Source organism: Zonotrichia albicollis, chromosome 3 (genome assembly GCF_047830755.1).
Source record: "Zonotrichia albicollis isolate bZonAlb1 chromosome 3, bZonAlb1.hap1, whole genome shotgun sequence".
In the NCBI taxonomy this organism is placed as follows: Eukaryota; Metazoa; Chordata; class Aves; order Passeriformes; family Passerellidae; genus Zonotrichia; species Zonotrichia albicollis.
Window position 1 is genome coordinate 54,976,216 of NC_133821.1, and position 24,830 is coordinate 55,001,045.

General features: G+C 39.6%; 1 protein-coding gene across 1 annotated transcript in view; it reads left to right on the top strand.

Moving 5' to 3' along the window:
• Positions 1–24,830, top strand: part of KCNK1 (potassium two pore domain channel subfamily K member 1) — a 31,539-nt gene that overhangs the window by 2,721 nt on the left and 3,988 nt on the right. Inside the window, exon 2 of the mRNA XM_014267450.3 lies at positions 22,861–23,256. Within this exon, the coding sequence (XP_014122925.1) occupies positions 22,861–23,256 (396 nt within the window). The remainder of the gene's footprint in view (positions 1–22,860; positions 23,257–24,830) is intronic.

A 24,830-nucleotide genomic window follows, 5' to 3' on the forward strand; every position in this document is an offset into this window, starting at 1 on the left:
CCAGTACAGTACCTCCAGTTCTTGTTCAAAGTCTCCCCAGAGCACAGGTATTTCTGGTGAGGTGCATTTTTTTCCCCTCAATTGACTCTGCACCTGTGCAAGAAATCTTTCAAATCTCTTGAAATGGTCATTCAAAGGGATGACAAGCAGAAGAACCAGCCTGGCCACCTCAAACACTTGTTCAGAAGTGCTTGAACGTACAAAATATGCTGTATTGTTATAAAGTGTACACCTGAAATGCCCTCCCTTTGCCAAGTACAGTAAGGGCAAAGGCAGAAAAGAGAACCCTGCTACTGATGGTTCCAGCTGAGGGTTGTTTCTGTGTGTAATTGAAATTACAGGGAGCGGCTGGGTGTTCCTTATGTTCAGCTGACTGAATTTGTCTCTCATATGTAAATAAATGCACACCTACCCCTTGTACAGAGGACAAGGCTCCTTTCATAGCCTTTCAGTTTTCTATATAAAGCATGTGGGGAAGTGTTTAAATTTGGCAACCCTGACTTTTCTTCTTGTTCCCTCCTGTCCTTATTATAGTCTTTGGCTTCTTACTCACTAGAGAAAATCCACGAAGAAAATGATAAAGCCAGTTATGAATTAAAAAAAAAATCTTAAAGGTGATTGCAGAATAAGGCAAATTGCTATTTGAAAGCAATTAATATTGCTGTGCACATGGGCTGTCACAGGACTGTCACAAGCTGCCTGAAGGACGGGCAAGCAAAGGGCAGTGAAATGGACTGGTGGTGAGGCTTCAGCAGATTGCAGCAGTGACAGGTAGCAAGTTTCTCTTCTGACTTTATTCCTCCCTATGCAACTTAAGCAGTTGTGCAGAATGCCATATGAGCAATGTGTAAGGTGAAGCACTTTGGTCATTAATAATTGACAGCTAAACACTAAGAATATACAGTTGTGTGCATTTAAGTAGTGTCTGCCTTGGAAATGCCCTGTAATTAATACCTGACACACATCTATGGTCTGCTTGTCTCAGTGCTAGATGCCATCAAATCATTATGCTGAAACAGTTCTTGCTGGTTGGCTTTGTTGTGGTGCCATCTGTACTAAAGTCTTTTATTTATAACAATAAAAATGAAGTAATTTTTTGCACTCACCCTTGCAGGTGGTGTTTTCACTCATCTTGGTGTGCTGTCAGTGTCTAACATCTTATCCCATATTGGTACAATATGGGAATACTGCATTACACGAGTTGTAAGCAGAGTGAAGCAGCCAAAAAGATTGATACTGGTTGTGTTGACAGATATGAAAAGTACACTGACTTCTGCTTGTTGGAGGAAAATAGGTAGGGAAGGAAAGGAGCAGCCAATTTAGGAACTTGGGGCCTTAAATTTTATGTTTGTTTCTGGAATGAGTACTCTCAGTGCAAAGATATTCCATGGCATTTTATACAAACGGGCTGTAAGACTTATTCTGACTGTCCAGCTTTGAGTATTTTTACCTTCATCTACAAGCCTTGCCACCTACAGGCATGGCTGGAGGTTTCATATAACATCTAGACACCAAAGGGATGCTGAGGAACAGCTGCCTTTATCCTCCTCTGCTGTGACAGGGTTGGCAAGATACCCTTGAGAAGGAGGTGAGGATAGCCTTGTCCTGATTTAGGGATTTGCAGAGGAAAGGTGAGAAGTTGCCTCTTCTACAATGGCAACACATTTTAAATTTTTTGATTGAGGTCAGCTGGCCTGTCATTTGAACCACAGGAGTTAAGGCAATAGGAGAGGGGAGGATTGTCTGTGTTTGACCACTTCTGAAGCCTGTAACATGGTTGTTTGCAAAGTGGTTTGTGAAAGCAGTGTTTTCTCCAGAATTCAGCCTGTACCAATCTCATTGTTGGTGCTGAGCATGGGTGTATTGTGCTGCATTCAGAGACCGTCACCCAAGATCCACAATGGGCTGAATTTGGGTTTTTGCTCGCTGTATTTTGAATGGAGTAAGGAGCAGTTGTAATTCAGTAGTTGCAGATAAATGCTCATAGAGGCTGCTACTTTGAAAGTGCTTGGTTGAAGGGCAAGTAAAGATAGAATATGGCTTTTAGGAAAAGTTTTGCATTCAGGTTATTTAACTGCCAAGCTGTATGAGGAGTTAATGCATCTATAATTTGATTTATAAGGGTATTCTCTGTTAGATCTGACTCTCATAGGCATTGCTACTTGCTTTGAGAAACTAGACTATGCCTTTATTTATGACAAGTAGCAGGCTGTGAGGTTGTGATGTACTGCAAAAGAAAGTGCATTCTGTATGAAGAGGCCAGGGAAAGAGAAGCCTGGCAGTCTGCATCATTTTCTCCATGTTCTTCTCACGAGTGCTTGATTTTCTTGCCTTTCTTCTCCCTCAGGGGAACAGGCCCCACATCCAGTGCATATTTAGTGTGCATTACAGATCTGAACAAATCCATAGAAGATGAGTGAAGGCCATGAAAGCATGACAGTGGAGCATTACAAAGACATCATAAGATTTGTAGGCTCTTGCAGTAGAGCGCTCAGGTGGAAGAAACTACAGAGATCTCTCAATCCTGTATAGAAAGATGTGAATATAACTTAAGGTAATAGATAATAAATAAGAGGACAGTTTACAGAAGCTTTAGGGAAAACAAGGTTTTCTGTCCCATGCTTGAATTCAATGTAAAATGCATGTTATTTTTGCTGCTGTCAGAATATGTGGGCTGTGTCCCTGGTGATGCCAGTATTATCTCATTAATTCACACCAAATAAATATGTTTCATAATTCATACCAAATGTCTGTCTAGAGACCTGACATAAGGTTCTCTGTTGCCTCTTATCTGAAAATATACAAACTTGGTGATGGATTAAACTCAGATCTTTCTCACTGGCAGTCACCCCTGACTCCAGCAGAACACTGAAGCTTCATTGTGCTGTTGCCCTGACTGCAGCACTCATAGATTATTTAAATTGTTGTGATGAATTGCAGCTATTCACCAGGGTGAGGATGCCAAACTTTGGGAACTTTGTTTTTCTCTTAAGAGTTGTTTGTTACTTGGAAATAACATCTACAGGAAAAGGTAATTTGCTGGGGATGATCTCGGAAGCAAAGGGAGGTTGTGCTGTACTCTGCAACAGAGTGGTTTGTATCCAGCAGACATTCTAAGAGCAAAGATGGGTTGAGAAAGAGGCCAGAGGAAAAGGATTACATTCTATAAGCTAACTGTTTGGATCTGAAGCCAAGGGGTTGAAGCCTACAGGGTTTTCTGGGACAGGGTGATCACAGCTACTGGCCCCAAGGCTGTTGGCCTCCAGATCAATAGACTGTCCTGGAACCAGGCATCCTACCTCTTGCATTAAGTGGTATAAGCACAAAGTCAGAGAGTCGTTCTGTCTGCCCATGTGTCTGCTTTCTTCCTTCATTCTATACCCATGGAGCAGTTCCAGATTTGCTGTTGTCATATTTTAGTCTGGCCCCAGGGTCAAGATGCTGTCTCCTGGGATGTGGGAGATTTCAGTTGAGTTCAGCTGAATGTTATTCTCGGTACAAGGATTTGAGCTAGGGTTTTCTAGAACTCCTTAGGAAGAGGAGACAAAAAGACCACCATCTAGGGAAGTTGTGAAAGTTGAGTATGTATGGAGTAATACTGAGAAAATAGCTTGGATGCTTCTGGTATCTCTGCCTTACAACACAAAATAATGGGAAAGTTCAATGAAATAGTAAAAATAAAAAAAAAAAAAATCACATTTACAACCAGAAGAGAGGGCACTTAACAAGTTAAAAAGCGCAAGCAAACTGAAAAAAATACCCTGAAAACACAAAACCAAGCAAACCTACCAAAATACACATACCAAAAATGTGTGGTGTGAATATCTCCAAAACCCCTGTATTTTGTCAAAATCCATGTTAATAAACATTTTTTTGAGAAAGGTATTAGGTTCTGGGCTTCAGGACAGAAGGCACTCAGTTACCAGAGATGAGTAACAGAGATGAGCTGCAGCCAGCAGATTGGTCACGTTATCTCTTGTGTGCCCAGGACAAAGGTCTTGTTTTCTTCTGCTGCAGTAAGCAGAGGCAGAGAGGAAATCTGGGTCTCTCCCTGTCCCGTGTTCCAGGCAGGATCATAGTTCCTTGTTTCTCATGGGGCTAGAGCAATCAGCTAAGCCAAAAATCCTGCTTGTGCTTGCTGAAACAAAGGGTGTCAAGTCACTCTAAACCAATATTTGGCCTTCTTTACAAGCCAGTGAGTAGGAAAAACATCTCCTGACAGAAACTGGGGAAGCCATGGATTACCAAGACTGTATTATTGTATTACCAACACTGCTGGCTGCTGATGGGTGGAATGTCTTTCTTACAAACTCTGTCCTCACTTCTGTATCCTCCAATTTCTCTTGCCTTGCTAAATTGCCAATGATGAGGAGTCCCACCAGCAGCTCTCAGCAGGTGAAGGACTGCATCTGCTGCCTCTGTAGTCCTTCTGTGTTTGGCCTAGGGTCATTCCTCCTGTGCTGAAACACAAACAGTTGAAAGCAAGAGAGTCATCTCCTGCAAAATTGCCTTTCATTAAATATTTTCTATGTTTCAGCCTTTTTGTAAAGCTGGAATTCGTATTATTATTCTACCAACATCTCCAAATCAAGTCCTAAGTTAAAAGTCATGTATACTTTCAGAGCAGGATTTCTAAAACTTAACAACCACATCCTGCAGTTCCTGGCCATTACTTGGTAGGATTTTCACTTTTTTCTGAATATAATTTTTTAAAGGTCTTTTAAACCTGTTGTTTCTCCTGTTTTCATTTATTTGTTAGTTGTTTTGGTTCTTCCCTTGTTTCACTTTGGCCCACTGCATCATCGTTTTAATAATCTGTGGAGTTTTTTAAATAGAGTAACATCATATCTATGGACTAATGTCTATTTTAGTCACTGCTCCAGGTTAATTATAAAGTAGGTTACAAGCTACTAAACCATATGAAGACCAGAGTATTTCTTGGCCTGTGAAGAAGTAGAAGTTTAGCATTTTGAGGAAAAATTAGGATTCCTATGAGAGTTTTGATGCCTTCAGGATTCAAGAAAAGTAATAAAAAGTTTCTTGGGAATTGGCTACCTAAATACCTACTGCCTCTCTGGGTCTGACCTCAGCTGCTTGAGAATTAGGATATTTGTACAAAATTCAACTGATGACCTACAGTAGTTACTGATGGTGACCCAGAAGGTCTAGGAGAAAGGTACCAGCCATCTTTTTCATGGAAGAACCCTGCCTATACCTTAAACAGATTGTTTCTTATGAGGTCAAAACAGCAATGTGGTTCTGGTTAAGAGCACCACTGAAAGGAATCAATGGAGCAGAGCTTTTCAAGTGGCTGTGCTTCACAAAAGTATCCAAGTGCCTCTTGGAAGAGCATATGGATTGGAAAGGAAAAGATACACATTCATCTCTGAAAACAGAATGTACCAGCGTCCTTGTAGGAAAAGCAGATATGAATCCAAGTGGTACACCAGCTGTCACCAGACTCCAAACATTTACTAACTGAGTATTACCATGGTCTGTACTCCAAATTGATTCTGTGCCAGTCACTGCAGCAGCTTTGGATGTTATCACATCATCTTTGAGGAACTAGGGAGATCCCAGTTGCAGGCTGGGCTGGGAAGCAGGTTTTAGCAGTGGAACAAGCTGGCCCAGTAGTCTTCCAAGTACCCTTTGCTTGTGTGTGAGAAATTGAGTCTGTGCCCTCTGACAAAGTTGCATACTATCTAGTGCTAGAAACTTTACAGCAGAATTCCATCTTTCTCCTGCAAATTGTGAGTTCAGACTATTTTGATAACAGCAAGTGGAGGCTTTCTGCCTCTAACCACAAATTGAAAACTTCTGGCCTGACCAGAATCTCTGTATAAAATGTTTTCAAGCATAATTTAATATCATTGCAAATGCAGCTTTTGAGAGCATTGGAGCTATGAGAATGGGGTTTTGTCATATATTTTGTTCCTCATGCATTTCATGTCTGACACACTGAGTATTTTTTCTGAATATGCTTAAAATAGCTCAAAATTAAATGAAAAGGCTAAAATGAATTTCATTTTGCTTGCAGTGAGTACCTCCTTCTGTGTCTTTCAGTTATTTAAACACTGTTTAAATTGACTCAGTTGAATAACCTTAAATTCTTTAACAGTAGCTTCTTCACAGAAGGTTTCTAAGACTAGACATACAAGTGGGTTTAAGAGAGACCAACCAGAATTAGATACTGAAATTATAAGGTTAAGATTGTTGATGTGTCTTAACCTTATATTTTTATTTTTTTTTTTCCCAATAAGCAGAATGAGAGATGAATCTAGTTATAGAGGCCCCGTCTCTGGAAATGTTCAAGGCCAGGTTTGGATCGGGCCCTGAGCAACCTGCTCTAGTGAAAGGTGTCCTGCCCATGGCAGGGGGAGTTGGAGCAAGAGGATCTTTAAGGTCCCTTCCAACCCAAACCGTTCTATGATTCTATGATATGCATACTAAAACTATAATTATTTCCAAGTATGAGAAGATTTCTCAGCATTAAGAGGCAAAAGTAATCCTTCCGAAAATCTCAAATGATGCAGCACTGACTGGAATGGGACTTAGGTATGATTTTATTTTATAGTCTGTATTGGGTTTTCTTTTATGTGACACTTGGTCTTCTACTTTCTTTGATATTTTAAAACTGTGTGGCACACTATGAACACTTATTTTGCTCAGTTGAGTGATTGGCAGCCTCAGACATTGCAACATGCAGTACTAGTGCCAAAGTCCAGAAGCAAGTTACAGTAGGTATCCTCTTTTGTTTACAATATAGTTTGAAAAGGAGATGTTACTTCAGAGTCACCAAATGCAAACACAAGGCAAAAATCTAATTTCACCTCTTCCCTGATAGACTGAGACTCTACTGTATGTGGCTTTAAAGTGGAAAAAACCTCATGTTCTGAAAGTAGCAACATATCCAGAGATCTACTAAAAATTAAATAGTTTGGTTGTTTAACTCTTGGGGACTTCATTATAGAAGTCCATACATCTCTCTTCACAGAACGGGGAAAAGACCCTTAAAAATTGATCCTTTTATTTAATATGGGAAGACCTTGGAATCTCTGCTTTGTATGTTATTCAAAGTAACTATTTTCCCAGCTGTATGCTGTACAAGAATTGCATAGACCTTTTCCTTTGAAGCCTACAGCCTAAAGGAAATGAGATAACTCTAATGCAAACCAAAGAACTTCCATCTCTTGTAGAGTTTTGGAAGCTCTAGGCTGTATGATTTACTAATGGACAATTAAATTTTAAACACTTCACAGCAGGTCTTGTTACTTATTTAGATATGTTATATAGGTTGATGGTTGGACTTGGTGATCTTGGAGAGTTTTTCAACTTTAACAGTTCTGTGATCAGTGATTTCCATGGCTCTGTTTTGGTTAGTGTTGGGATGCTGACTGAGCAGTATAGCAAATGGACAGGGCTCAAAGAAATATAATTGTGTTATTATTTGAAAATGCCAGCTACTGTAAACTCTAAGTGGTGCACAGAAATTAAAGCAAAATTCTGTAAACCATTTGAGAGATTAGTACTTAGGAGTGAATTTCTCTAACGTGAGGATTGTTTAATTTACCTTTGTGCATTTACACATCTATTGAGAAGTCCAGGACTTCAGTCTGGCTCCTGGTCCACTGTTGCAACTCGGGTTGGGTATTCAAGGAACTGTGGACACCACAGGATGCAGCACTGTGTGAATCAACAATTCATGTTGATAAGGGAAATAACTAAATCCAAGACTCATCTCAGGCCTTAGATTTAGACCTCAGTGTTATGTATTTACATTCTGCCTACCTGTAGTGGAAAGATACATCTTTAATTTTGAGTTGTATCTTTTAGTGCAGCTCTGTGTAGTCAGTGAGGCCACCTGAATGTTCAGGTCAGGTTTTCTAGCTGCCACCTGAGAGTATTTTGTATTCTGCTTTGAGGAAAATGTTATTTATCTTAGGAGTTATTGTTAGCCTTGAATCTCAATCAAAGCAAAAGATGGAAGCTCACTCAACATCTCAAACAGAAGTTTGAGCTCCTGATTTTAGCCTTGCATTACACCATGTCCTTAGATGTCATGAGGAAGATGGTGATAATCTTTCACATTTCTGCATAATGTTTTATCAGTGGAACTTGAAGCATGTACTTACCAGAAACTGCTTTTTTTCTGATTAGTGTGCTACTGTTATGTTCTGTATCTTGAGAGATCACGGTGGCATTTCTGTATGTATTTTGCTAAAGGATAAGCTAAGACAAAGGAAAAACAATCATGGAAGATCACATATGAGCCATTAGTATGGTTGAGAATAGGAACCTGTGTGTTTTGTCTTGCACTTCTCCATTTCTGCTGCTGGGCTGTGTTCCCATACAGTAAGCTGATTTCCCATCCTGTGGGTGCACTTCAGCAGGCTTTTATTTTCTTGCATTTGATGTTCTTTCTTCTTTTCCTTTAGTAATAGTTTTTCTGCTCAGTAATATTAGAGGAAATCACAGCTACTTGAACAGACTTTTACAGAAGCCACATCAAAGTGTGCAGTGCACATTTCTGTATCTTTACTTCAGTGGAGAACCCAGAAATGCTGCCTTTCCCTTCCAGGGAATCGTTCAGTAGTGTACTGTGTGTAGAAAACACTGTACGCCAGATAATGCTGCCCACATAACTGGTCAAATGCCTGAGTAGCCTTTGTGAGAAGGTGGCAGTATTTTCTCTGCTTTAGCATGCTGGATGCCTCTCTTTACCTAGCAAAGGGTTTGCTCAGGGTGTTGTAAAACAAAATGGCTGAGCCTACCTAACAGCTTTGCCAGTGGTAGGAAGATGTTTTGGATCCCTGATTCTCATCCTAGGGTCCAGCCCTGTGCTAGGTCTATGGCCAACAGGACCATAACAGTAGGCCAAGTCAGTTTATCAGACTGGAAGGAGCATATTCCCTTCCTGCTGGATTAGTTTGCTCTGAGTTACTATATTTGAACAAACTGCAACCAATACAAGAGGGGGCAGAACTGACAGCAATCTTTTTCCTAGCAGTTACTCTGGGATTAGTTAGGCATTTCATGTAGCTATGTGGTAGAAGCACAGAAAGAATCTAAAAAGCACAGCCAAATCAACAACAGGTATAAGAAAGGAGCTGGTAACCTAAGAAAGTGTTTCCTGTGCCGATAATGTATCTGACAATTGCTGGCTGTCCCTTGTAAAGGAGCATTGTTTCACACATGGAAATTAAAGGATTAAAATGTCAGCTAGCAAAGCTGAAAGAATTTTAACTGGACTCCTTTTAGTTAGTTCAGATGCCATCATTAAAATATTTCTCTCCAGTGTATTTCAGGTCCGCATATCTTCAGGGGAGCTTCATTTTTTCCTGCTGGGTAACTACTGTCATGTGGTAAATTGCATTGTCTTTGGAGTTAGTAAGGAAGTAATGCAGTCATACCATTGTACCCAGTTTACAAATTCTTATCATGAACAATTACAGGAAACTGGATGTTCATGGGACCAGACACTCAAAGAAATCTGTCCCTTGTAAAGATGTGTTAACTATCAGTTTACTCATTGTTGCTCAGACTCTTCTGTGCAAGGTCTTTCTTTTGGAATGACCAACAATTTTACATTCCCTTCCCCTTTATGCTGAGGTCTGAGGGGTGCCATGTACAGCACACTGGTTTCCTTACAGAGTCACAGGTTGTGTCAGTCCAGCCTTTTCCATGCTGGTCACTGTTTGCAAATGCAAGTGCTGGCAGGAGGGTGCTGAACATGAAACCTTCAGCACAGAGGATGGATGGCTAAGCATTTCTGATATGTGTGCTACCTTACTGGAAAAGGATTTAAGGAAATGGGTCTCACAATCTTTGGTTGGTGTTAATGGTCTTTGACTGACTTGTGAGTCCAGAGTTGTGATTGGGCAACCGAAATATTTTTTGATGAATTGTCATACTGGATTTAATGTTGCCTGCTTTCATTATATGCACGCCTATCTTATTCTGGCCCTGAGAGTTTAGAATGTATTCCCACTAGGAAAGTCACCTTATAGTTGTAAGAATTTTTGGAATCATCAACTATCCCACCAAGAGGAATTTTTGTAGCAAAGTGAAGTGCGTCGTTTTAAAACAAATTGCCATTAGTCTAAACAGACAACACTGGTTTTGAAAACCACAGAGTATTTAAGTTGCTCTGTCTTTGTCTTTACATTGCTGGCTAAATGTCTTGTGTATGTAGTTTACCTTTCTAAATGCCACATTCCTGTTTATTTCTAAAAGCCTTCTAGATAAGCAAAAACCTCTACATTTCATCTGCTTGTGAACATAAATTGTATGTACAACCTCAGTTCTTTTCCTTTCCCTTTATTTAGTGATAGGACGTACAGAGCTGTAATTATCCCATTTGTCCTTATTCCAGTGTAACTAATCAAATTTGTGTTTCCCACAATTATTGTTTGCTATGTGGGATGTTTTAAACGTGTGAGTAATTGAATAGGACTAATGTATCTATAAAATCTGTTTATGGTTCAGTTAACTAGTTCTCAAAACAGTTGAGGAATTTCCCTATTGAATTTTGCAGATTTGTGTTCTATTTTGAGCTTGAAATGGTGAATATATTCAACTTGACTGTATTCAGATGTGAGAGTATCATCAAGCATTATATTTAGGACTGTAATTTAGAGTTTTGAATAAGTCATCTGTAAAAGTATCTCAGTTTGGTCCTTATGTAAGTATTGTCTCATAATTTGTTATTCCAGATGGAACATGCTTGCATGAAAGTGGAGTGTGATGCACTTCAGTTCTGTGTGGTTTTAGTTGCTTTAGTGATTTTTTCCTATTTGTGTTAAATTGTTTTGCTTCTATTTGGCATTATGTGTTGTTAAAATCTTTATGTTTATGAGAAATAGCTATTGAAACAGAAGATATCCACGTTCAAGTATATTATGGTGACTGACTTATATATGAAATATTGAAATATCTTACAAAAATAGGCAAGAACTATGTGTCTTTCTCTGTCAAACAAGGGAGTTGATGCTTGTAATTTCCCTGAGTTCCAGATGTCAAATCAATAACAAGATTAGAAGTAAATATTCCTATTCCCCTGCTGCATCTAGTAGATAAGTTTCTTCTACGTGAGGTTGCATTTTAATGCAAAGATGCTGCTTACAGATTTGAATTTAACTCCACAGCGTGAAATGGCCTAATTTTTTAATGTTGTGTGATAATTCCTTACTGCCCACAATACAAGTTTCCTTCACTGTTTTCATGCTCTGTAATTTCTGACGGTGCAATAAAGCAATCTTTGTTTCAGAGTGGAGGTGGAGAGCCTACTAATTTGCAGCTGGTTGTTTCTTTTTATTTCCAGATGGTGGGAAGAAAAATTGTGGCTCATTTCAATGCGAGAAATTAAGTTTGCAAGACTAGATAGGTATTCTTCAGTAACTAGAAATGTGATTAAAACACTGCACTAAGTGCCACTGCAACACATTCAAAGCTTTTGACACATCCCAGGGTGCATTTGGGATGGTAACAGGTGTGAATTATAAATTTTTAGAAATCTCTTTTCTAGTGAACTGTACCAGGCTTCAAGCAGAGCACTGCAGTGCACAAGTGCTGGGTTCAGCAGTAGCACCTGGCACATCCCTGTGGTACACCATGCATACACAAGGTCTTTCAAGTGGTAGAAAGCTGAAGTAATTGATAGAACTTGAAAACCTGTTACATTAAAATTAGAGGGGCTGTGGAAAGACAAAGTTGCAGCATGGAATGAATCTGTGGTTCCAGACCTTTTCTGTAAAAAGAAAGATCCATCTTCTCTCAGTCTGTTCAGAAAGTGTGTGTCCTCTGAGGCTCACTGCCATTTAGATGCTAACTGTGTCTTAGCTGCTAAAAGGAATTTCTCCATAGGTGCAGACTTCTGGAATTACAGACAAAATCTAGATGTGTAAGATCTATTGTGTGAGATATACCACTTCTATGCTGCAGTCAAGGTGAAATCCTCATCGTGTTGTTTTTCTGAATCAACATGAGAAAGGAGAAGATCAATATTGTGGACAAGCTGCTGGCTAAGTCTAATCATTAATGACATTTTATCTCTGCCAAAACATTGTCCATGTTAAGTTCTTTTTGTCCTACTTTGAATATTTCAGGATGTGAACCTCAGGAAGAACTGTAAAAAGGCTTGTACTCTGCCCTGGTTTCAGCTGGGATAGAGTTCATTTTCTCTTAGTAGCTGGTACAGTGCTCTATTCTGTATTGACTATGAGAGGAAGGTTGATAACACACTGAAATTTCAGTTGTTGCTCAGTAGTGCTTGCCCCAGGTGAAGGACTTTTCAGTTTCCCGTGATCTGCCTGGGAGCAGGTGCACGAGGAGCTGTGAGGGCTCATGGCCAGGGCTCCTGACCTAAACTGTCCAAAGGGATATTCCATGCCATAGAGCATGGTGCCCAGTGTATGAACTGGGGGAAGTTGGCTGGTAGAAACCAATTGCTGCATGGGGATGGCATGGACATCAGCCAGCAGGTGATGAGCAATTGAGTGGGCTTCTTTTGTCTGTCTTGGCTTTTATTCCTTTCATTCTCCTTTTCGTTATAATTATTGTCATTATTATTATTATTGTTATTGTATTTCACTTTGTTTCAATTGCTAAAATTTATTATCTCAACCCATAAGTTTTACTTTTTGTTCCTAATTCTCTGCCCCACCATGAGGGAGGAGTGACAAACAGCTGTATGGTACTTAGCTGCCACCTGGGGTTAAACCACAACAACCCCTTTCAATACCTTGAAGTTGTTATTGAAGGTCTTAGGAAGGTTTTTAAAGAACTTGTTTCTTTGACTGCTTGTTAATCTTGATGATCAGTGGCTTTGAAAATCTATTAATAAGGGAATGCTGCTGCACGCACATATCTGAACATTCCAGTGCAAAAATCTCATCTCGTTTTCTTATGTTTCAGAGGACTACAAGTTAAAGTTTCCTAATAAAACTCACTCACATTTCTCTTTTAGCAAATTTAAGTTTCTGAGACTTAGGTAGTTTGTTCTATTAGGATACCTTACTAATAAAGTAGTCTGTTGGAGCCCCTACTTTGATACAGATTTTTGACCATCTGTTGCCTAGCGGGCAAGTAAACCAATAAAAGAATAATTGGAATTTTCCTGGCTGGATTCTCAGAGTAGCCCTCAGGAAGTCTCACCTTGCTTTTGACCTGTTGGTTGAGTTTTATTCAACAGACCTTTGTAATTTTTACTTCTTTCTCCATTGGAAAATGAATCTGAGGTAACAGAAAAGAATTGTTGAAACAAGATAAGAGTTTGTTTATTTATGCTAAATCTTTGCTAGAGGCAGATCTAAAGATGTGATGTTTGTGTTTTGGATAGGTATTTCTAGAAATGTGCCGTTATTAAGAGTTCTGTGAGGGAAAAATAGCCCAACACCAGATGGATCCTGGTTGGATTGCAACTAAACCCTTATAGGATCTTAAATCCAGGATGACACTAAGAGGAACCAATTTCCAGTATAAAGATTTTGAGCTTTAAAAAAAAAGGATAAGTGCTCTTAGCTTAAAAAAAGGAAAAAAAGAAAAGAAAAGAAGAAATACAAACCCAAATGGCAAACCTGGAAATTCATGCATACCTCATGGCTATCATCTGTGATAGAAGTAAAGCCTGAATGCTTTGGCACAGAGGTTTAGCAGACCTCTGCCTGCTGAAGCCACTCACATTTAGTCTTTGCTCCTGCCCTGCAGCTCACTGTGAAGCACACAGAGGACAGGAAATCTTTAATGACACATCCAAAAAACATGACTGAAGTTGTCAGGGCTCTGTGGGAGCATGGGTCCAGCCCACACAGACTGCATGACAGGCTGGAAGTTTAGCATACCCAACAAAAAGGAGTTTCTCAGCAGGCAGTCTGATGGGAGCCATGTAGCTGACAGGCAGGGTTTGAAAATATCTTCTCTTGCAGGGAAAGTGGGAAAGCTTTGCCTGCTGAGTGCCTGGAGAGCACAAGTCTTCCTGCAGGGAACATGTTTTTTATACAGGCATATTTACTAGCCCTGGAATGGCAAATGTGCCTCACCTGGAGCCCTGTCTCACACATGGTAGGCATCTTTCTGGTGGCAAGGAATGTGTATGTTCATATAGGCTCTGCTGGAAGGGTGTAACAGTTCCCTTGGGTTGATAATACCCGTTTTGGTTATACATAATCTATCCAGGCAAGATGAGCAAAACCCAGTGTTGGGTGGTGGCAGGAAAGAGTGCTATCATTTTCCAGTTAAAGTTACGGTCTGTCGAGCTGTGTTTCCCTCTGGTACTTCTGTTGAGAAGAGATAATACTGTACCAAACACCCATAATAATCATCTCAGATTTGGGGGGGAGATACTGATTCTGTCCTTAATCTTATGTCTCCATTTGATTCCTGTGCAGTTGATTCCATCTGCTGTTATGCTGCTCTAGTAACAAGTCCCTCCTTGTACACACCCCCCCCACATCTTAACTGCTGATATGGGAATCACTTCATCATTGGCATCGCTGCTGTAGGGTTGTGATGTTTTTCACTTACTTGCTGTGGGCAAATACTGTCTAAAACAGCAGTGAGTGTAAATGGACAAAATAGTACAGCTTGGTGCCATTTGCAATTCCCATCAGACTGTAGATGTGCCTTTACTTGCGTGGTGGTGTGAGAGAGACAAGGATGGTCTTTCTGATGACAGAAAATGAGAGTTGGGAAATACTAGCAATTTGTTTGGTTTGGCTCAGAGTTGTATAGTTTCCCTTTAATTAACAGAGTGTTCTTGTGCGTTACCAGGTGACCTGGGGTTCAGGTAGCCTCGCAGACGTGTAATACTGTTGTTGTTCATCTTACTGAGCTATGATGGAAATTCAGAAACAATAACTGAAAGTCTCTTCTCCAGAAATCTGGAGCCCATCAGGGAAGCATGGGGAGCTGTGAAATTAAGCCAGTCTGGCATACCTCTGCTATGGATTACCATTGGAGGAGCTGATGTTAGGGAAGCGCTGAATTCAGCTTCAAATTCTGAAGAGAGCTGAAGTCTCCCTATTTCTTGGCCCTCTGATTGGGTTCAGATCAAGAGTGCACTACAGATGATTTTGACTTCCTGCTTTGGTTCACCCTTGTGGAACAGTTTTGGAGTGTGTAGACTGGACTTGTTTCTAATTAAACAACATGAAGCAGTAAAGAGTACCTCAGCTATTATTGGGCTTACAGCATTTGTGAACAGAGTAGAGCAAATCTGAAGTAAACCCTGGCTTCCCTAAATATAATCTTGAATTTAGGTACATGCTACCAATGTTCTGCACTATGGATCAATACTTATTGTGCTACAATACTAATAATGTTAACAAAATGACCATGCAAATTTTTTTTGTTCCTTTTTTCTTTTTTCCTATGTCTATACTTTGCATTCCAGTGGTCAAAATAATTGATTTTGCGCAGGAATTGGCAGATATCTGACCGCTTAAGTAATATGATCAAATACTACTTTTTTCATGACTTTCAGATATAAGATCTAAGCTCCTGTTGCAACCATACTGTTTTCATGTTCTAAAGTTTTGCTCACAAGCCCAATACAAAAACATTTTCTTTATCATGACATCTTACAGTTTCTCCTGCTGCCTTGCTGGTATGTGAAGAGTATCAAGATGATAATGTTTTGAATAGTAAATTATCATCTATAAATATGTAGTGTCCAGGAATCCTCCTGCACTGACTGCAGATTTTCTCTTGCTGATTGAAATGACAGCATGTATCTCTCTAGAAAAATGTAAATGATCTTACAATAGCAAAAAAGATACAGGACTTCTTGTTGTAAATAAATGGTTCAGTAATTTTTCTCTAGTTAAGAAAATTATTGATACATAGTGTATGGCCTTATTCTGATCCTACTTGTTTGACTCATTTGAAAAGACTTAAAGCACTTTCAGTTTTCATTGCATAATTAAAGGGGGCAGGTGAGCCAGCAGCACGCCCAGATGGCAGAGAGGGCTGATGTTATCCTGGGCTGCGCCTGGAGTGCTGCCAGCCAGGAGGGAGATGATCCTTGCCCTCTACTCAGATGGTGAGGCCACTCCTGAAGGGCTGGCTCCCGTTCTGTACCCCACAGTGCAAAAAGACCCAGAGAGCTGTGGAGAGTGCATCCAAGAGCTACGAAGGGACTGGAGCATCTCTCCTATGAGGGTTGGGAGTGACTGGGACTGCTGAGCCTGGAGAAGGAAGGTTTTGTGGGAAGCTCACCAGTGTATACATGAATACCTGAGAGAGTAAGTGAGGGACTAATATTGCAGGTGGCATATGGATGCTGCTGTGTTGCACACTGCCCCTGTCAGATCATTCTTTTCAACCTTTTCATTTATGTTCTCTGGCTGGCTAGTATTTTTTTACTTAAGCTGAATATTTTGAGGACAAGAAGATATATTCATTCTGCTTTGGTAGCACAATAAGTATTAAATAACTGAATTATTACAGGATACAAAAATACTTTCACATTTGTTTTAGTTTCGTTTTAAATACTTACATGTTAAATTCTATGGGCTTACTACATCTATCTAGAAATCATGTATACACAAATTATTTGCTAAATTTTTAATGTATTTTTATATGGGTAATTATTTTCCACCAGAACTGCCACTCTGTTCAAAGGTCCAAGTCAATGAGAGCCTTTGTTGTCTCTTCATGTAGGACTCCCCAGGAAGTCAGAGGTGGGATGGGCTTATTGCAGGAAGGCTTTTCAGACAGCTAGGAACATACTCAGTAGGAAATTGGAAGTATTACTAGTCTTGCTTCCAGAATAGTAGCATTTTGGATTTTTTGTATTATTATTAATTATTCCAAAGTAGTAATATTTTGGTTTTTTTTATTATTATTACTGATCACCATGATTTCTGAATGAGAATATGTGGCACGTCCATACACAGTAAACCCATTTTCACGCCACTTACTTAAGCCAATGCAGAATGTATAAGAACAGGAAGTGAACATCAGTGGTTTGCTAGCACTGGTACAAATCCACAGGCAGTTTAAACAATACCAAACATACAACTGTAGAGCTACCTGTTCTTCATATTAATATGAATAAAGTGTGAAAGTATCCCTTGTCCTCATACAAACATTCTCCCCAGTTTGATTCATTAGCATCCCCCTTTCCCAGCATCTTTGGATGCAGTTTCTTTGGGTAAGTGTAATATCACTTCTTGTGCAGGAATCGACAAGGCAGATTTTGGATGCTTTGCAAGATAAAAATGTTCTGACATACAGCTGTTCTGGTAGACACTCGTTTTGAAACTGGCTTGGACCATAGAAGCAAATATATCCATGCCTTGTTTCTTTGATTCAGATATTTCTGACAATCAGCCAAATTGCTCATATGAGTATTTATTTAGTATTTAGTATTTATTACTAAACTGACTGTGTTAAAAGCCATTTCAGCTTTTCTTGGTGCAGCAGGTGACCTTTGTGAGTTGATTATATGAACACAGTCCTTTCCACAGTCAAACCTAGCTGCAGGACATTGATTCTGAAGAATTAGCAGTCTTTGGCTTTGATAACTAGTGGCAGCAGAGAGCAGAAGTAATCAAAACCACATAGGAGATGCATGTAAATCAGCTGGAATTTATCTTTAGAGTTTTGGTTGCTTGGTTTGTACTTTTGGAAGAAGCCCCTTCATTCTCGAAATTGGCAAAACAAAACAGTTCTATTCTGACAAGTGGTTAGGGTGAGATATTGCTGTGAAGAAGATGTAATCTTCATGGTTACATTAATTTAAATACTGTTTTGCTACTTTTAGTCTGGTGAAGTTCGAGGGATATATTATTCATGAGGGCTGGATCAGCACCATACTAAATCATCTCAACTTGAAGTCGAAATCACTTTTAAATCACGCTTACTGGTGTGGTGTGAGAATGAACCTAATGACTGTTTTCTTTAGTGGCAAAACTGGTTTAAGAGGTTTTTGCCACACCCTTCATTACGTCTCTAATTGTGCCAGTGCAAGTCTTTGAGAGCTGCATAGTAAGCTTTTATTAGTGAAATGGACTAGGTTTCAAAATCTCCTTCTCCTTCTTTGTCCTGTCCTATTCTTCCCCTCCCTGATTATTTCATCAGTTTTGGTTTACAGCACTTCTTCCTCTTCCCTCCTCTAATGCACACAAAATCAGTTTCATTAACTCAACCGAGGAGATAGCAAAATATAATTTCCAAATGGATTTCCTCTGCTTAGAAATGCCTGTCACAGTGGAATTTTTCCTCCTCATTTCTGCAGTATAGGGTGGCGTATTTCAGCCTGGCTAGAAATCCAGGTTCCCTGATTTGTTTAGCAAAACGGTGTTAGGGAACTTTTCCAGAGTGTTTCCAGTTTGGTAGCGCAATAAGTTTAACAATGAAATACATCTTTCTTCATAAAACTAGGTCTCAAACTATTATTTTCTATAGCAAGGAAAAGCATAGCAGCAACCAGGGTGATCTCTCTTACTACACAGATCTACCATCACCTGACATTTCCTTTTTGTCTTGGAAGATAATTGACCAGTTATAAAGAAGGATGTATTTCACTGTTAAACACAGTGGAAAATGTCAAAGGCTTATAAAATGAAAGTCTAGAAATTATGTAAATATTATCAATGACCATCTTCATCATACACCAGTGAGTCATGTTATGCTTGGGATGAATTAAAGATTTTTGCATAACTTAAAAATGCATAGTACATGATGCACTTAATTTATTGGGGCATTTTGAGATTATGAGCTGATTTAAAGGTCTGACTTTTCTTCAAGGGCGCTGACTCAGACCAGCAAAGGGATGAGCACACTTGCTGTGTTACGCTGCGTGGTGTGATTCTGCCATCTGAATGGGTGTGTTGGGGAGGACACTGGATGTGCTGAACATAACCCTCTCCGTGCCCTGACAATCTCAGGTGCTGCACAGGGCTGGTGGTGTGGCAGCAGGTCACCTGGGGCCAGAGGGAGCTGTGGCTTGACAAAACCTGTCGTAGAATGAATAGTACCTCTAAACTATGAATAGGCAGTGGAAGAGAGAGGCAGTGCTGCAACCTGGTACACACCTGCCAGGCTTCATCCCCGCAGCCTGGGAGAGGCTGGCTGAGGGAAGCTTTCTGTGGGCTGTAGCAGTTCTGTTTGTCTGTTACTTGCCTCACTTGATGTAAGATCCATCTCCACTATTCAAATATCCACCCTTTGGGGCATCATCTGGGCATTTGTGTGGAAGTCTAGGCTGGGTTATTACAACACAGAACCATGGCACCTCTGCACTCTGGCACTAAATGCTCAGTTCGGGGTCCTGAAAAACCTGTAAGGCAGCCACTGCCTCTGAACACACAGAAGAGCTCGTTAATGAGCTACAGGAGAGACTGAGCTACAAAGAGACAAAGCAGCGATGATACACAACGGCTTAGATTGGTCAAAGCAGTGCCTGAGAAGGATGGGAGGGAAAAACACCCCCTGCCAACAAGTGTCAAGCTAACAGAGGACAGAAGAGTGTGAAATGCTCAAAGGCAGTGCTAGGTTTGATACAGGCTGTAATGAATTGGAGACATTGTTGGAAGCTACCTAGAGACTCTGGAGAACAAAGTCCAATGGTGTGTATAAAAATGAAGGGAGAAAATATATCTTACCTGGAATATAATGGCCAATTCTGTGTATTTACCTACAGAGTGATCTAACAGGAGCAATTATTCAACAGCTAAGACAGAAGACAAAAGAACTGAAAGGGGAGCTTGAACAAGAGGTATACAACATACTGAGAAGTGTAGAAAAGTCATGACTGAGCCTTTTTAGAAAGATGTAAGAGCAGAAGACTAACTTGAAGTACAGCAAGAGGAAAATTTTTTATTGAATACATCATTGATGTGTATAACTCAGAATTACGTCAGAACTGCTAAAGACATTTTCTATATTTATATAAGCTTATAATAGTAGAAATCCTCCAAGCCGTAAGAAATTTTTAAGGAAAAAATCCCCACATGTGACCAGAGAACAGAACTGAAACTCAACTGTCAACATCTTGTGGAGTTTTACTCTTTGTGTAATCAGTCCAGTATGGTCCATATCAACACATTCAGCTAAGTAGATCATTGGTACTTATTTAGCAAATTCTGCTGGTCTTAGATGAATTCTTTTCCTTTTTTTTTTTTTTAAGTGATATCCTTTATCTCTAGTGTCACTGTGAGTAGCAGTGCTTGGCCAAGTTTTCTGAGGGTTTGATTTTTTTCAAGGGCCAGTGCTTTTAAGTGGGTGATTGTTATCTGATATTTTCATTATACCGTATGAAAATATAGCATTCAATAAATCTTGTTTTCTTCATGATCAGTAATACAGTTATGAGACAGGCTGCATTGATAATTTAATTCTGGTCAACCATAGCAAGTGCCCTGGATAGAATAAAAAAATACCTTTGTAAGTAGTGCCCTTTTCTCATAGCAAAAATAATACCGTAGGATTGCAACTGTAATACTTCTGATCATGGTTGTTTCCACTGAAAAAGGCAAATGGGCACACACACCTCCCTGAAGGGGACACAGTCTGAAGTGCAAACAGGTGCAGGAGCAGAGATGGGAGGCAATAGAGCACAAGTGTCTGAAAGCAGACAATGGAGTATCTTGGGCCTTGGATCTGTAATTTTGTCTCTTTTAAAGTGTAGCTGTGTTGGTTTGGGGTGTTTTAATGACTTTTGTACAGTGATAACTAAGATTATAGGCAACTTTCTTGACACTCAAGATTGTCAAGAAAAGTTACATAAAAGCAGTTGCATACTGGGAAAAAATAGAAATCCTTTCTTCTCCCCTTGTCATAGCCTGAGATATGTAAAGGTAGCAGAGTAGGAGAAGTGGTTAGTTCCTGAAGGACTGGTTTGTTCATTCCTCTAGAGATTGTCACAGGTGGTGTTTCTTGTAGAACTGTGTTGGGCTTGTGCTGTTTGACTTATTTCTAAATGACCTGGAAGAGGGAAGCAACTAAGTTTACTAAATACACAACATTAATTAAGGCACTAAGGATGGTGGAAGAGCCCGATGGTAACTGGGCAGTAAAGTGTCACATGAAAATGAGTGTGGATAAAATCATGCTCAGCCATACTTTCAAACATTAAGTGATGGGATATGCCCTGGTGGATGTAAGATCCAAGACTTATGATAGACAGAGCCAAGAAAGCCTCAGCTTGGCAGTAGTCAGAAATGCCAGTCAAACCTCCAGCATTATTAGGCACAGAGTAGAATACTTGTCTACAATTTCATAAATCTGATTGAACTGCTCTGTGCAGTTCTGATCCTCTTATCTCAAAGCAGATAAACAGAAGGTGAGCAGGAAAAAAAGCCATTAATTAATACAATTTACTGGGACTCAAAAGACTGAGCTTAGATAAATTATTCATAATATCATTAAAATTCAAGTACAACTGAAATTTCCTGTTGGGTTAGCTAACACAGAGAAATTACACCTCATGTGTTTCTTCTACAAGACTTTGAACATGGTAGTGATAAGACATTTTGCCTGTCTCTCATTGTCTGGAGGTGTCTTTGTACATCTTAAGAAAAGGAAATGTTATTTTGAATTTACTCCTCTGGAAAAATTAAAAAGTAATGATTCTATTATTAAATCCATCAAAGTAGAGAAGAAATCTCTTTTGTTCGTATAGAACTTGAAGGGACTTGCAGAACAGCCAGTTTCACAGGAGCGCAGGCAGAGAGTTCCCAGGAGGCCTCATGGAATGTCTGCCTGGTCTAGTGCTGCACTGGGCAGACTGGGGTGCTGCAGAGTGCACTTCAGAAATCAGAAGCAGCATAACCCTGAATTCACTGTGTGTTCTGCCCGGGCTGCTCAAGATAGCTAGTTGCAGTAGCTCTGGAAAATGCCTTGCTGTACAGCAGTAATATAACCCAAATGAGCTGGCTGATCTGGGGCTGCAGAATTGGGAGGGCCTGTCTGCACTTGCTTGGTTTGATGTCAGAGTAAAGGGTGCCCAGACTAAATTTTAAGAGATTTCCTTTTTCTAGCTGCAAGGAAAACAAGATACTTTTTTTTTCATTTTTGTTTTCTTGGTTGGCAAACAGAAGAAAGCATTCCTGGTTTATGTTGGATTTGCTGTTCCCTTCTGTGATGATGACTCACATTTAGAACCAAATTCTGTCTGTCAGAGTGTACTTTGGCAGCATGGCCACTTGCACTGGGTACAATTGCACAGGTTTGTGACATTGTGATTGCTGGCACTAGCAGGGGATCTATTCCTGTACTCTGAATGCAACACTCTTCATCCTCCTGGTGTCTAAATGGTGAGGCAGAAATCTAGCCACAGTGGCTAAATCCTTGGAGTTTTGCTGTGAAAAATGTTTGTTCTGCTTTTAGATACCTTTTGTTGGATTATAATCTGTGGAGGCATGGAATTAGATAGCTTTGAATGTCAATTATAGTACTTCTATGTAATTTAATTGATTTTCACAAAAGGTGTTAGAGTGTGTTGCTACTGTAGATGTAGGAACATTTTTCTGAAGTATGTATTGTTCCAGTTTACAAGGTGGGTAGTAAACTTTGTAAAACTAAATAAAAAGTTGAGCAGGAAAACCCAGAATCAGATACAAATTTCCTGGCATAAGCTTCCACTCTTGACTAGGCCTTACTTCCTTCTCTGAAATAAGCATGTATACAATGATAATCACAATTTTGAAATACAAAAATATTTGGGTTTACTTGCTCATGGCTAATACTGAGTTTTGTTTGCCTGCTTAAAACAGACCATTGAACAGCATTTGTCAAAAGTGGCAGAATCCAGAATTACTGATAGTGCATCTTATTCTTCTCACTCAATACAGCCCATATCAGGCTGGCAGCTGAGCTCCTAACTTTCACTCAGCTCATGCCTGCTGTGCTTTGTTGCAGGTTATGGACACACAGTGCCTTTATCTGATGGGGGAAAGGCCTTCTGCATCATCTACTCGGTCATCGGGATCCCGTTCACGCTGCTGTTCCTGACGGCCGTGGTGCAGCGCATCATCGTGTACGTCACCCGGCGCCCCGTGCTCTACTTCCACATCCGCTGGGGCTTCTCCAAGCAGGTCGTTGCAATAATCCACGCTATGGTCCTCGGCTTCATCACTGTCTCCTGCTTCTTCTTAATCCCAGCAGCAATATTTTCTGTCCTGGAAGATGACTGGAATTTTTTGGAGTCATTTTATTTTTGTTTCATTTCCCTGAGCACCATTGGTCTCGGAGACTATGTGCCAGGAGAGGGCTACAATCAGAAATTCCGGGAGCTGTATAAAATTGGAATTACATGTAAGTGTCAAACTAAGCAGCTAAGTAAAAGGCATTTTATATTAAAAATAAAAAAAAATCAACATCAAACTGACAATCAGACTTCTCCTCTCCATTCTGTGAATAGTGATGCTTTGTCAGCTAGCAAACTGGGCAATAATTTAGGTAGCTCTGTAAAGAGGAAACTGTTAAGTAAGGTCAGTTTTTATAGTTAAGGAAGAAAAAGCTAAAACAAGAATTCCATTTTTCTAATCATAGATGTTTACTCTCTTATTAATAGTAGAAAAAAAAAACCCCTCATGTAATTGTTACTAAAATAGTTAAGAGCATCTTGGGCTAACATTTCAGTGCATCACAGAGCCAAGACAATCCAGTAACCTAAGGCCATCCCATAAGGCTAGATGACAGGTGGACAGAAATGAGTTAAGAAGCCATGGAAAACGAGGAGGAATATCAAAGCTTCTGACTCCAGTTGTAACAGAAGGTGGAGTTGAAGCTGGCACTGGTACATGCCAGCTGTCAAAACACACAAGTAGACTGAGATGGTAGAAAAGAAAGATTGAGAATGCTAAATTTAAATTGTTTCATTATATTTCACATAGAAGAAATCATAATAATCAGTGATTTTAAGAAAGTGAATATTTTAAAAAGAAAATTACCTTTATTTTGGTATTCTGAGTAAATGTATGCTGAGGGCAATATTTTCCAGTGACAGTGTTTTGAAACATGGCAGTTTCTCATACAGCTTCAACCTGAGCAGTCTTTGGGTCATCAGAGGCATCAGTTAAAAGATCTAAACACCCAAAGCAGACCTTTCCTTTCAGGTTCTTTTCTTAGGCTGGTCTGCATTCAGCTATGCTTCTGTGCATGATCCAGCAATCATGATGTAGGCAAAGAATCTGTTAACTTGGTTTTGTGTTTTACCTGAAGAGAAGTTTTTTCATTCTTTAAAGCAGGGCCTTGAACTAGCCAACAGAACACTTTGTTTTATTATCCTGCCAGCCCTGTTGCTGTTGCAGATTTCCTCCTCTCCCTGTTATGTTTATCTTATAAATGGCATTTTTAAATTATTAACCTGCTGATCTGCAGAGTTGATTTGAGGATGCTAAGTGGTGAAGTGAATGGAAAGTCACACATGGCAAAGGCCTTGTTACAGGCTTGCTGTTCTGAAAACTCAAAATCTGAAGAAAACATAATGGCACAGATTAAAGCTTTTTCAAGCTGTACAACAATTAGGAAGTAAATTGCAGGAAATATTAAAGAAAATACTAAAAGGAAAAGGAAAAAGTAGCTTTTAGGCAAAGTTATGACATTAGAATATCTAATTTCAATAGATTTTAAGGTTGTAACTTTTAAATTATTATTTTTCCTTTCATGTGAGCAATTCAAGGAACCAATGTTTTCTCCTGAACCTAAATTTTCTATAAGATATTTTGGACTTCTTCATCAGAAAATGCTTAATGAGTACTACAGGCTTTTCAAGAATTTTTAGAAGAGCACAAGTCCTGTTCTAAATCAAGTGACAATCAGCTGGACTGAGTCTCAGAGATAATTACAAATTCTTAGTGCAGATTTATAGATGCTTTTCAATTGAT